Source organism: Lycorma delicatula, chromosome 2 (assembly GCF_047948215.1).
Source record: "Lycorma delicatula isolate Av1 chromosome 2, ASM4794821v1, whole genome shotgun sequence".
Lineage (NCBI taxonomy): Eukaryota > Metazoa > Arthropoda > Insecta > Hemiptera > Fulgoridae > Lycorma > Lycorma delicatula.
The window spans coordinates 11,113,164-11,127,513 of record NC_134456.1 but is presented as its reverse complement, the minus strand read 5'-3'; the positions used below and the strand labels follow the sequence as shown (position 1 = coordinate 11,127,513).

At 31.2% G+C, this 14,350-nt stretch overlaps 1 protein-coding gene across 3 annotated transcripts in view; it reads left to right on the top strand.

The window, feature by feature from the left end:
* Positions 1-13,943, top strand: part of LOC142320117 (proton-coupled amino acid transporter-like protein pathetic) — a 43,319-nt gene extending 29,376 nt beyond the window's left edge. For all 3 annotated transcript variants that reach the window (XM_075357798.1, XM_075357799.1, XM_075357797.1), the window contains exons 6-9: positions 121-396; positions 5,433-5,608; positions 8,765-8,934; positions 13,702-13,943. In XM_075357798.1, coding sequence (XP_075213913.1) covers positions 121-396; positions 5,433-5,608; positions 8,765-8,934; positions 13,702-13,943 — 864 coding nt within the window. The remainder of the gene's footprint in view (positions 1-120; positions 397-5,432; positions 5,609-8,764; positions 8,935-13,701) is intronic.
* The last annotated feature ends 407 nt before the right edge of the window (positions 13,944-14,350 follow it).

Sequence of the window (14,350 nt, the reverse complement as noted above, 5' to 3'; positions counted from 1 at the left end):
TAATAAAGTAAATTTAGTTTTAATAATGTAATAAAGTAAATTCAAAACCACGGAATTCTTCTTCGAACTCCCTGTACTTGGATTATGAAATTACAAAACTAATTATTTTTTTTTTTTCAGGTAATAAAAAATCAATTTAATATAGAATGGAACATCAGGTGGTTTATGATTATTTGTATTTTTCCACTGCTAATAATAGGAATAATTCGTTCAATGAAATATCTTGTACCATTTTCAGTATTAGCAAATATATTTCTTTTAGTTGGTTTAGTAATGATATTTTATTATGTGCTGCAAGACATTCCTCCACTTAGTTCCAGACCACTCTTTGTCACATATAAAAAATTTCCATTATTCTTTTCAACTGTAATCTCTGGACTGGAAGGAATTGGAACAGTAAGTACTAATTCATTCTTTCTTTTATTATATTAAATCCCTTTAGTCTTGACTATTCAGCAATTTGATGAAGATGTGATGAACCTCATTTTATTCAATTTACTATGCAGTTATTTTTTATTTATCTATAAAATAATCAACTATTATCCACCCCAGAAATAACAATAATAATAATAACGCCCTGGATAAAAACCAACCCCACGTCCGTGCAATAACATCTACGCACACGTCCGAAGCGGGCAACGACATGGTACTTCAGTATTTTCATTTATGTCGGCCAACGGAGTAATGGTTTTGCTCAGAAACTCCTCTGTGAAGTATGGGATTGGCGTTCCTGAGCTGTCCGATCTGGTTGCGGTTCTTGATTTCGGTGTTTGCAGCGGAGCGAGAGGTAATACCGTGACTTGTTTTAATCAGTGATGAGCGGAGTGTAGACAGCAAGTGCTCATTTCTTTACCCGGTTGTATAGCCAGGTTGAGGATGGCCTGATGTGAATTTAGCTCTATCGATATCTTGCGCCATTCAGTTGAGCCAGTCATTTCGACCCTTGGCAGGATTTACTAATGAGTAAGGGTATCAGCGCCCTTACTGCTAGTGCGAGTCCTGGGATATCGATATAGTGGGTGGGGCAGTATCTGACTCCCAGGCTGGGCTAAATTTGTGGGAGACGGTTGACTGGAGGAGCCCAGGCAGGATCAATGATTCGGGGCACGCTCAACCATCTCTCTGCCGGCACCTTGTAACATATTGACTAGCAAAACATAGGATAAAGAATTTCAACTTCCACAGCTTCCGCGGCAGAGGATACACATAAACATCCTCGTCTTGGAAAGCCTTTTCTTTGGAAGCGAGGGGAACGAAAAGTATTGAAGTTATAAAGAGAGAGAAGACGGATAGGACCAAGTTTCAACTGAAGCGTAATGGAATGATTCCAAAATATTTAGTAATAAAAAAAAACCGAGGGAATTTCTCAAAAGTCACTTCTTTGGTAATACTCTAGGCATCATGGAAATTGCTGAAGAACATGTAAAAGAAACAAAGAAGACTTCTAGTGGGCTGTTTGTTGAAACTATCAATCATCTACAATTGTCACGGCTCCTCAAACCGTCTTGGACGTTAGGCACTCCATAGTACATTAAATACCTCGAAGGGTGTAGTCGTGTGTAGAGATTTATTAAACTGCACAGAAGAGGAAATCGTAGAGGAACTTCACGAACAAGGAGTTGTTGAGGGTCGTTGATTAAATACACGACCAACAGAGGGTAGCCATTCTACCCTCTGCTTCGCACGTGTTAACTTTCACTAAGTCGAAGTGTCCTGAGAAAATAAAAGCTGGATTTCACAGACTGGCTGTACATCTGTTTATCCAGACTGGATGTCAGAGATTCAGACACACAGTGGCAGTTGTGTGTCCGAATCTCTGACAGTGGCAAGTTTGAGGAATGAAGCCTGTGTTTGTGGTGAGCAACTACATCCTGATGATCCGTGCAGGGATCCACTTGTCTGAGTCAATTTTCACGGGCACCACTCTGCAAGTTCTAGGAATTATTTATTATATCTACAAGTAGTCGATACAAGAGTTCAAAACTGTAAAGAAAGTTAGCTAATTTGAGGCCAGAAAAATCTTATTTAGCGGAATGCCAAAGACTGCATCTTATGCACAGGTTGCTGCAGCTCCTGCAGCTTCCTTTAAACCAGAGGATGCGGTCAGTGAGCTGGCACCAGCTCTAGCATGTATGGTCAAACATATAATCGATGAAAAATTGAAGAGTCGACCGTTAACAGAAAGCAGTTTTAAATCCACACAGAAGAAAGCAGATATTTTCAAACTTAAGAGTTCTGTACAACCAAGCAATGAGCCTTCAATCAGTCAGAAGAAGGGTGGAAATAAGTTTAACGCAGAGAAGAAGCCCGAACCTAAAGCAGTGCTGGCTAGTGTTAAAATACATTATTATTGTATACATTGTTAAAAAATTGTACGTATTGTACGATGAAAATTGGGTTGCAAATACTGAAAGTATGAGAAACGCTGCTTTACAATATTAGATAAATTAGTGCGATTTTATTTAGTTTAATAAAAATCCTATACTTAAAATTATGTCTTCATTAACAAAAAAAGCAAAGTTTGAAAAAAAATTCTAAGAAAAGAATTAGGTGAATATTATTAATGATGATGAGGTTGAAAAATTCAGTGTATAAAGTTTTAAAAAAATGTAAAAAGATTTAATAGGTATATTCAGCGGTTGACGAAAGATGTTCTATAAAGCCATGAACCTCTTCAAGATCACCTTTAAAAAGATGCAAAAGCTGTTTTAGAAAAAGTAGTACTCCTTAAAACAAAATAAAAACATAACTTTTTTCAGAAACCTATAAAAATTTCATAATTTTCTCTTAATTGGTTAGCATTATTAAAAATTGTATTCTGCTATATTTAATTATGTATATGCTTTATGTATTCTTTTTGCATATGCCTGTGTGTGGCACACACACACAAACTTTCTTTGTTTGCAGATATATGCAAAAACAATTTAACATAAATTTACCTTAGCTCTGTGTATGTGAGTGTGTGCATGGACTCTCACACACACACACACACACACACACACACACACACACACACACACATATATATATATATATATATATACACACACACACACACAGGCACAACACAATTAACTTAAATTTAATAAGAAGCCTTTTCATGAACTTGTTATACCTCAGAAATGACACATAACTAAAATATTGACTGTAAAATATTTAAAATATTGTATGTAACTAAACAATTAATTGCATTGTTAATACTTTTTTAATTGTGTAAAATCTTCTCTTCTGATTTTAAACAATAATCCCAGCCAAAAGCTCTCATATGCCTTAATAGTCTCATATATCCCATGCACAAATACACTTTTATGTTTGCATGCATCTGCAAAAAGATTACAGAAATTATATTAGTACACATAATTAATTACAGCAGAATACTCTTTTTATTAATTATGTCTTTATTTAAAAAAAAAAAATAAGTCAGCACAGTTATATGTAAAATAAATTCAGTAAAGGAAATGAATATGTTCACTGGAAGAGAAAAAAAAATTGATGTGGACACCACATGAGTTCCTTGTATGCCTATTAAATTTCACATACACATTTGTTTTTAAATGAAAAGTACATGAAATTTTATTTCATTAATAACTTCAGATATTTTTTTATTTTTTTTTTATTGTTACTGAAATATTATTTATTGTATTTTTTTACATACAGAGGTTAATAATTAGTATTAATAAATCAATATATTTAAATTAAAAAAAAAAAAAAAGGTTAAAGAAGATGAAGTCAGATTTGAATCGATGTACCTTCCCCTTGAAATACCAAATATTTCATTAATTAAAATTTCATTTGGTTACAAATCTGGAACCAATGAAAATAAGTACCACTTATGATACATCATTGAAAAGCACTCAATGAGGGCTTATTACTGGAGTTAACAAAAAGTCCAAAATCTAAATTTTTTGTATTTTGAACACTTTTGGGGTAGTCGATTGCAATCAAAATGAGAGGTACACAGCTACATATTACTAGTCTTAAATCCAAAATTTCAACATCCTACGCCTAATTGTTTTTTAATTTATGCAAGATACATACATACATATGTGCATATGTACATACATATGTCGAACAGACGTCACACCGAAACTAGTCAAAATTGATATTTCTGTTGAAATCTGAAAACCAAAATTTTTCACGATCACAATACTTCCTTTACTTCAAACAAGGAAGTAAAAAGGTAGTTAGTAGAAAAACTCTTCATAAATTATTTTACAGCAGAACAATTATGTCAAATGCACCAATGGTTTCTTTCTTTTTTCTTTTTCTGTTTATCTCCGGAACCACCAGAAGGTATTACTTCAGAAGATGAATGAGGATGATATTTATGAATGTAAATGAAGTGTATGTAGCCTTGTGCAGTCTCAGGTCAACCATTCCTGATGTTTGTGGTTAATTGAAACCCAACCACCAAAGAACATCAGTATCCACAAACAAGTATTTAAATCAATATAAAAGTAACTGCCTTTACTAGGATTTGAACCTTAAAACTCTTAACTTCTTAAATCAGCTGTTTTGATAAAGTAGTTTAGTAAAGTGGTTCAGTTGGTTTAGTAATTTTATGCTCAGTTCATACTTGAAAATATATTAACCGATGAAGAGAATATTTACAAATATTATACATAATTTTTTTTTTGTTAGATATTTAAAAATATTGCTTTTACATGTTTAAAAATTAAATGATGGTTTTTGTTTGATAATTTGAACCTTCAGTCTGAAGTAGAAACTAAACAAAAAATAATTTCCATCGTTAAAATATATTTTAGAGTAGATTTTTATAACGAGTGCAAAACCTAGCTTTATCCATTAGGCATCTAAGCTGCTTGTTTGGATTTAATGAAACTTCTGGTAGAAAGCAAAGTCTTTCAGAAAGAAATACTATGATATTACAGATTGAACTAGGATGGTGACTGATCCAATTCCCAAGGCACTCATCCAAGAAAGATAGAATAAAGTTTAGGGAAAAAGAAGAGAAGAGTAAGTTACGATAATCCACAGATAGGGAGAGATAGCAATATTTTAGAGTCTTACCCACAACCCTAAGCTTCTTCAGAAGTACATTACTCATATAATTGTTTGCTTACAAAACTGAATTAATTTTTTTATTACAATGTAATGTTACAGTATTTCAAATAGGCTTCAATATCTGTTCTTGCTCATATTAGTTTGTTTCAGTTCAAAATGAATAGAAGAAGAGTAGAGGAAGAAGAAGTTGAATGGCCTAACTATATGAGAATTAGGAGAAATTCCAATGTGTGTCTTCTTTATATTACCAGATAAACTGCTGTTAGATTCAATAGAAAATGTAATAACACATATTTAAATAATTATTTATTATACATTATTATTATTATTATATTATTTATTTATATAAGGCTGAATTTTGTGAAAATGATAATCACTCAAACAAAAATTTTTCTTTTTCTTTTCAGATATTACCGATAGAAAATTCAATGAGAAATCCACATCATTTTCTGGGATGTCATGGAGTTCTTAATTCAGCAATGGTAATTGTTGTAACCTTATTTACGTCAGTAGGATTTTTTGGATATTTAAAGTATGGAGATTCAGTAAGCGGAAGTATTACGCTTAATTTACCTCAATTTTTGTAAGTTTTATCGATTATTTATTTATATATGAAACCCATAATAACTCACTTGGTAGGTCAAACTAAGCTAGCGCTAGCCCAAACTTAGTAGTAAAACTAGTATTTGAATTGAACTACTGGTTAGGCTAGATTCTGCTTTCAGCCTGTTCATTTTTTTTCAATTATAATTTAATTTCATCAAAGCTGTAGGGCTCGTCCAAAAAAGAAAATTAACAGAAACTATGAAATTATTCAAATCTATTAAATAACATCACCCATAAAATATACAAGCGATGTAGTTTTCAAAATATATTAATGCTGTTATAATTCTATCATTACTATACAAAAAAGAATAGTGTTATTAACAAGAATAAACAAATTACACTGAAAAACAAATATTTTAATTCAATCAAAAGTAAAAATATTTTAAATATGATTTGAATTAGGGTACTGCAGCATTACAGAACAGTTACCAGAACAGCTAATTGGGGCTGGTACTAACCATAATGATTGCATATCGCTCCATTAAGAAGATTTGTAAAAATTCAAAATTTTTTTATCTTTCTGCTCATGGATATTTAGTTTTGACATGTTTCTGTATCATTAAGAAGGCTACCCATATTTTCCTTAAATAAAGTTTATCTTATTGATAATTTCTTGAATCTACTGGTTAGAAAACCTTTTTTTTTATTGAAAGAACTTCAGTGATATAGCATTTAAAAAAAGTAAAACAATCTAATTTTTTACTGTTATTTATAAATTTAAAATTATTTAATGTTAAAGAATTTACTTTCAAATTAATGTAAGAAATTTTTTTTCCATTTACAAACATATATGTACATCTTAAATACCCAACAACTAAATTGAAAGATTAAGTACAATAAAGCAATTTTAGGCCTCAGATTAATAGTAGAAGGAAGATTAAAGAAAAACAAACCAACATTCTTGGCGTTTATATACCTAGAAAAGGCATTCGATAACGTAGACTGGAAGAAAATGTTCAGCATTTTAAAAAAATTAGGGTTCAAATACAGAGATAGAAGAACAATTGCTAACATGTACAGGAACCAAACAGCAACAGTAACAATTGAAGAACATAAGAAAGGAACCGTAATAAGAAAGGGAGGCCGACAAGGATGTTCCCTGTCTCCGTTACTTTTAAATCTTTACATGGAACTAGCAGTTAATGATGTTAAAGAACAATTTAGATTCGGAGTAACAGTACAAGGTGAAAAGATAAAGATGCTACGATTTGCTGATGATATAGTAATTCTAGCCGAGAGTAAAAAAGATTTAGAAGAATCAATGAACGGCATAGATGAAGTCCTACGCAAGAACTATCGCATGAAAATAAACAAATACAAAACAAAAGTAATGAAATGTAGTAGAAATAACAAAGATGGACCACTGAATGTGAAAATAGGAGGAGAAAAGATTATGGAGGTAGAAGAATTTTGTTATTTGGGAAGTAGAATTACTAAAGATAGACGAAGCAGGAGCGATATAAAATGCCGAATAGCACAAGCTAAACGAGCCTTCAGTAAGAAATATAATTTGTTTACATCAAAAATTAATTTAAATGTCAGGAAAAAATTTTTGAAAGTTTATGTTTGGAGTGTCGCTTTATATGGAAGTGAAGGTTGGACAATTGGAGTATCTGAGAAGAAAAGATTAGAAGCTTTTGAAATGCGGTGCTATAGGAGAATGTTAAAAATCAGACGGGTGGATAAAGTGACAAATGAAGAGGTATTGCGGCAAATAGATGAAGAAAGAAGCATTTGGAAAAATATAGTTAAAAAAAGAGACAGACTTATAGGCCACATACTAAGGCAGCCTGGAATAGTCGCTTTAATATTGGAAGGACAGGTAGAAGGGAAAAATTGTGTAGGCAGGCCACGTTTGGAATATGTAAAACAAATTGTTGGGGATGTAGGATGTAGAGGGTATATTGAAATGAAACGACTAGCACTAGATAGGGAATCTTGGAGAGCTGCATCAAACCAGTCAAATGACTGAAGACAAAAAAAAAAAAGGTACAATAAAATATCTGGCACTAATTTAGTTAATGACTGCGGAAACAAGGCGTAAAAAACTAAATTGAAGTGATTGCACTTATTACATCAGACTTACTGGAAACACATTTACCCACAAATGCAAGGAAAATACATAGGCCCTATACACAACAATAAAGTCTCTTTTAGCAAATTGATTAATAGAAACAAGACACGTGCGTGCGCACACACACACACACACACACACAAACACAACATGTAATATTTGCATAAGTCACACAAAAACTAAGATTGCAAAACCAAGATTAAGAACATTATGAAATTTACAAACATAAACTACTGAAAATATAAATATATTTATATTTAATGTATTATACAATATAAATATAATAAATTATATTTATTAAATTAGTAAATATTACACACGTAAAATGCACAAAGAGCATTTTCTAATCCTTTTAGCAGTTGTACCAAGGAAGGAGCTATTTGATGAAAAAGCTTCATTAATCAGAAAATGAATTGTATAATATTTATCTACTGTAAACTGTTATCATATTTTATCATGCTTTTCAATGAATTATTTATTTTATTTCATTCCATACAGATTTGAAATCTATTTATTTTTCCTGGGGGAAAGAACCAGAAACTTAATACATAGATTTAAATTTATAAAATTTGAAATTTAAAAAATGAGTAAAAATAATTTTTGTTTCAACACACTGTGATAGTAAGTATCTATCTAATCTTAAAATAATGCTTCTATAATCTTGCACAAAGCCAAATACCTTTAGATGGAAATGTTAAGGGTTTTAACCCTTAAGTTTTATTGAATTAAAAATTAAATTTTATTTATAAATAAAAATTTATTGAATAAGTTTTATTGAATTAAAAATAGTGAGACAAGAAACTAACTTAAACGTATGGTTTAATGATCATAGAATAGAGAAGAAAGTTAGCTATGAATTTCGGATACAAGTCATTAACAAATATGCCATGAGATAACTGTAATAATGATGCCATAAAGACACAAATGATATTTTTGTCCACGATATGATAAATTACAAACAATAATTTTTTTACTAGTGGGACCTCTAATTTTTTATGTTTATAGTAATTGTAATAAGTTAATTAATTTAATTTGAAATAATATATGAATTTTTTTCAGAACTGCAGAACTGATTAAGATTCTTGTTGGTCTTGCCATTTTATTTACATACGGACTTCAAATGACAGCTGTTATGGAAGTGGCTTGGAGCTCAGTAGAAAACAAAATTAAAAAAAAAAATCAAGATTTATGTTATTATATATTGAGGGGCTTTCTTGTAGTTGCTACAGGTCAGTACACAATTCAAAAGAATTATATTTTCTTATGAACACATAACAAAATAATTTTTTCTTATAGTTTTATAGTGTACTCATACAAGAGAAAATATACTAATTGGGTCAAATTTCACATGTTGGGATTTTTCCAGATCTTGATGTTTTGTGACCCCCCCTGTAACCAAAAATCACAATTTTAACACTGAAAAACACCAGAAGAATGTACAAAACGTATGAATGTTGGCCGGTTTTTCTTGGTATTTACAGGCAGGGTTGACCAATGTGGATAAAATTTGGCAAAATAATTTCTGAACATGGAGCATAATGCCATTCAGTTTTGGTCACAATTGGTCAGTTGTGAGGGAGGTATAAATCTCATTGGTCCTGTACCTCAAACTTTTACCCTTTTTATCATTTCAGGACTCAAATTCACATTCTTGTGTTAATTAGACGATTCCATTACATTAGTATGTTACTTTGGTTGTATACTTGAGCAATTTCATCAAGGGGTGGGGAATTTATGCCTTATATTTTTTCGGCAGTTATCTTTTTGCTTGATATCTTCAGAATGGATTAACATATTTTTATGAAATATTTTACTATGATCTCAGAATATGGATCACTGACGCCATTTAATTTTGTTTGAAATTGGTCAAGGGAGGATAGGGAGATACAATCACCATCAAGCTGATAAACTAGTCTAAAAATTTGTATCTCAAAATTTTACTCAAAAAGTAGAATAATTTCTTTAGGTAATTCTTTGCTTGCACACTTGCCTTAATGCTTCACTTAATTTTCCTCCCAACTAGTAGTCGTAGATGAAGTCACATTAGCTAGATGAGACACAGCCAGTAACCACCTGGCAATGCTGTTGGAGATCATTGGAGATCAGAGATATATCATTTAAAAGATGGCAACGACGGTGACCAGATAACTCCGGAATCCATACCGGCTATCATCAGACATGAGATGGACATGATCCCAGTTGGCCGTGGAAGATACCGGCCAAACACCGGCTGATGACAGACACTTTCTCTGTGCTTTTATATGCGAAGCCGGTATGGGGTACGGCCATTAACATCAAGCAAAACCCCAGTAGACTGCGACAGCACATCGGAGAGCGATTCTGGGAGTGGCGACAGCTTATAGGGCACTGTCATACGAGGCGGCGTGTGCTCTCTCCAGAGTTCCACTGGTGGATCTGCTCATTCAGGAAAAGACTGACCGGTTTGCGGGTTCGAGTAGGTCAGAAGCCAGAGCTGCGGTTATTCGTCAATGGTGTGATAGATAGCAGATCAGCCAAAGAGCGAGTTGAACTAGGAGATTAATTTCCGATCTTGGGAGACTTGGCAGGGACCATAGCGAGCTCAACTATTATTTGACACAGGTCATGTCCAGGCACGGCAATTTTGAGGAGTACTTGTGCAGAATTGGCAGGAGAGATTCACCCACATGCATGTTTTGTCAGGAGGATGATTCTTTTGAGCACACCATTTTTCGTTGTGTGAAATAGCATGAATTGCTGGTAAGGGGGCAAATTGTTAACCTAAGCTCGTAAGACCTCGTGAAGCACATGCTGGCCTCACCGGCAATTTGGAGGGCTGTGGACTGTATGGTGAGGGCAATCCTATGAAATAAGGACGATGGAAGGGTTATTAGGCTAGGGATGGACGGACCCAGTTGCAACGGTCGACATCCTGAGGTGTGTCGGTTATGAGGATCAACTGTGGATTCCTGGGGAGTACTAGCTTGTGGGTTAGCTCCAGTCGTGAGGGCAGCATGCCGAGGTGTGTCGATACCGATAATCAACTGGGGAATATTAGGCTTGGATAACAAAAAGACCCAATACCGGTTTGGGAATCCTGTTCAGAGAACCCCATTAGAGTGAACATAAAGTAAGAAAGGTAAGATCCAAGTGGCGAGCAACCCGTCATACCGAACGTACACCCGGTAGATGGAAGGCTTGACAGAATTTGAAGGACACTCTTCTGGGCCGAGTTATACTTAATTGTTGATCTGGCCCAGGGGAGAAGGGAGAAAAATGTCATAATCTAATTAGCACTATAAACATTATTTCTCTCTAACATGTAATAGAATAACCGTTGTCCACTGTCAAGATAAGCACCGCAGTTTGCCCATTAAACAATTAAAATTATTCTACAACATTAAAGTATTGATCTTTGTTGCTTTTTTTTATATTAGAAAAAGTTAATTAGGACAAATACAATAAAGCAAAATAATTTAATTATTAATTTTCAATTTATTTAATTTTGTTTGGTTTAGTTAGTTTAATTTGCAATTAATATTTTTAAATGACTAAAAGCAGTTGTTTTTAGTCATATTGATTGTAATATTGTAAATAAATTTCTGCTCATGATGAAGTTATCAGTAATTAGGTTTAGAATTATTTAACCAGCAATTGATAACGTAAATAAATTACAATAGTAAAGCAGCTTCTGATGTCATTCCATATATTTTTCAGGCTGCTTAATATTAAATATGTAAAATCTATAGCCCTTGAAAGGTTGATTATTAGTTTAAAATCAGAAAATTATTAACTTTTTAAGAATTATCCAATCATGAGAGATAAGAATTTTAGCTTAATACATAAACATGGGTTATTTGAAGAAATAGAAAACATGTTTAAGGAAAATTTTGAGTTACGTGCTTTGGTGAAGTAAGCTGAATTTTTGTCTTATAAAAACAAAAATATAAAATCTCCTTTCTATTTTATTCGCCGCATAAATAAATAGTTTTTAGTTAACCAGAACTTAAATAATGATGTTTAAAGAGATTTTAAGGATAATAGACGAAAAGTATTCAAAAAGTAATGTTTTTTCTGCTGCAGCAATAAATAGCAAATATTTTGCTATCTGCTTTTACTATTTATCAGTTATATTTTTTAATTTGTACTATTTATTTTTTTTATATAAATTTTTTATAATCTGTAATATAGTATTAATTGTAATGTTTATGATGATAATGGTAAATCAAATAATAATGATAAGGGTTATGGTAGATAACCTTCTCCATGGTAAAATGGTAGCATCTCAGTCTTTCATCTGGAAACTCCTGAGTTTGAATGCAATCAGGTACAGAATTTTTATACACTAAAAAATTTCTGTTCCATATTTCCGCAGATATAAGGTTTATGCTTATGCGATGAATTAATGATAAAGTAAAATTATTATAACCGTGATAAGGAAACTAATAATTTTGTGAATACTGTTGAACATAAAATTAATTATCAAATTAAAACACATTACTCATATGCTACACACAATTCCAAATGGTAGTGTAAAAATTATGGTAATTTTTTTTTCAAACAATTTTGGTAATGGATCTTTACAATTTTGTGAAACTTGGTGATCCTGTAGAAGCAGTTGTTAATTAGCTGAGAAATTATGAGAAACTTTGAGTAAAAAAAAATTAAAGTTTTAATAATAGGAGGCGTAAATGGTTGGAATAGTGTATTTATTTGAGCCGGTTAACAATGTAAATAAAGTTATCAAACTGTTAAAATATACTAATGCCTCACTGTTGCCATAGTATCTTACCATGTGATATATCAGCTATTAATGAATCTATACTTTAAGCAAGCCTTCTTGAAAAATTATTTAAAAAAATATCCATTTATAACTTATGCTAGTATTTCAGGAAAAATAATTTAAAAGAAATATGCTCTTTATCTGCTTAAAAAAGACAAAAAAGTATTATGTGGTAGATTTGCTTTCTGTTTTGAAATTTCTTTCACTTAGGTCTGAAGTGAAGCATCTAACTTCAATAATAACTAAGATAAAAATTCTTAATCTAATAATGTCCCGGGTGAATCTAATTATCTGGAAAATAAAGGTTTACTTAAAATCTATTGTTTGCTATTGACTCTAATGAGAAGTTAGTTTATGGTTTTTTGTAGTAGTTAAAGGAAATAATATATTAGATGATAAGTATATATTAGATTTTATTTTAGGATGACACTGGTAGAAGACCATGGAGGCTTAATAGTGGTTTGATATATTTACTGATATTAAAAACATGTATATTTAATTAAAATTGGGGAGTTCAAATTATGCATGATGAATTCATAATATTTTTGAGCACTTTTTTAGTGTAATCAATAGAATGACAGTTAGTTACTGTGCTTTTGTATTTTGAATTTTTAGTTACTAGGTATGTTTTTGATTTTGTTCTGCATTTTACACAGCATTTTGTGAATAAATGGAACTGGATAACCGATAACCTGTGCCGGATATTTTATTGCATTCAGTTATTTAGTTTAGTTGTATAAAACTGCCAACATTTTCAATACTGAAGGTTAATGTGTTTATTTTCAAAACAACAAACAAAATACATAATGTCATAGAAAAAGTAACAAAATACATAATGATATATACATAACAAACCAGACACAAACAAATTAAATTGAGGTCATTTAATTAAATATTTCATTTGAGAACATATTATATTGGATCCACAATACGCAATAATAAAATCAATAGAAATTACCACATAAAAATTTGATGTTTAGTGCCTATACCTAAAAATAACCTAGATCTCAGCAATACAAAATTTACAAATGTATTAAATCTGACATAAAAATAAAAATAAAAAAATCACAGTGTAGACTGAATAAATTACTCAGTTATATTTTTACAGTTTCCTAACCTCATTAATATGGGCATTACAGTAAGTTTGCTGAGGTTTTGATAGGAAAAGTTCAATCAATTTCAAATTAAGTTGTTTAATACTCACTAATTTTATTTTACTTGATTTTTTTTTCAGTATTATGTGCAATTGCAGTACCACAATTGGCTCCAGCTATATCACTCATAGGAGCAGTGGGATTCTCAACTTTAGGACTTCTGATACCAGCATTATTAGATGTAATAATTATATCTGAAGAGGGTATTGATTTATTTGATTACATAATATGGAAAAATATATTAATTATGTTATTATCAGTGTTTACATTATTTTCAGGGTCATATGTAAGTGTACTAGATATAGTTCAACAATACAGATAATAAAAACTATAAAAGATCATTTTTATATAAGTTCTTTTTTTATTCAGTACTTTTATCTACCTATCATACAGTCTAACTTTTGTTTGTCAACTGATAACACTCATTTTTATTATTATTTATTTTTAATTCATTTATTTAATTATATACATTTTTCTCACTGTCTACTGTGAATGACAGCTTAGTAATCAAAATTGTCATCTTGTTTTCCATTTTACCTCAATAACTGTTTACCATATTCTTTTTTTATTTGTTTTATTTCTTAATGACTTAAGTACTAATCAAGGATATTTAAAAAAAAAATTAATCAATTTTCATTACTAATATATAATTTTGATTCCCAAATTACAGCATATTTTACTGATATTAATAAAAATAAAAAATCTCACTTTAATATAAAAAAATAATTT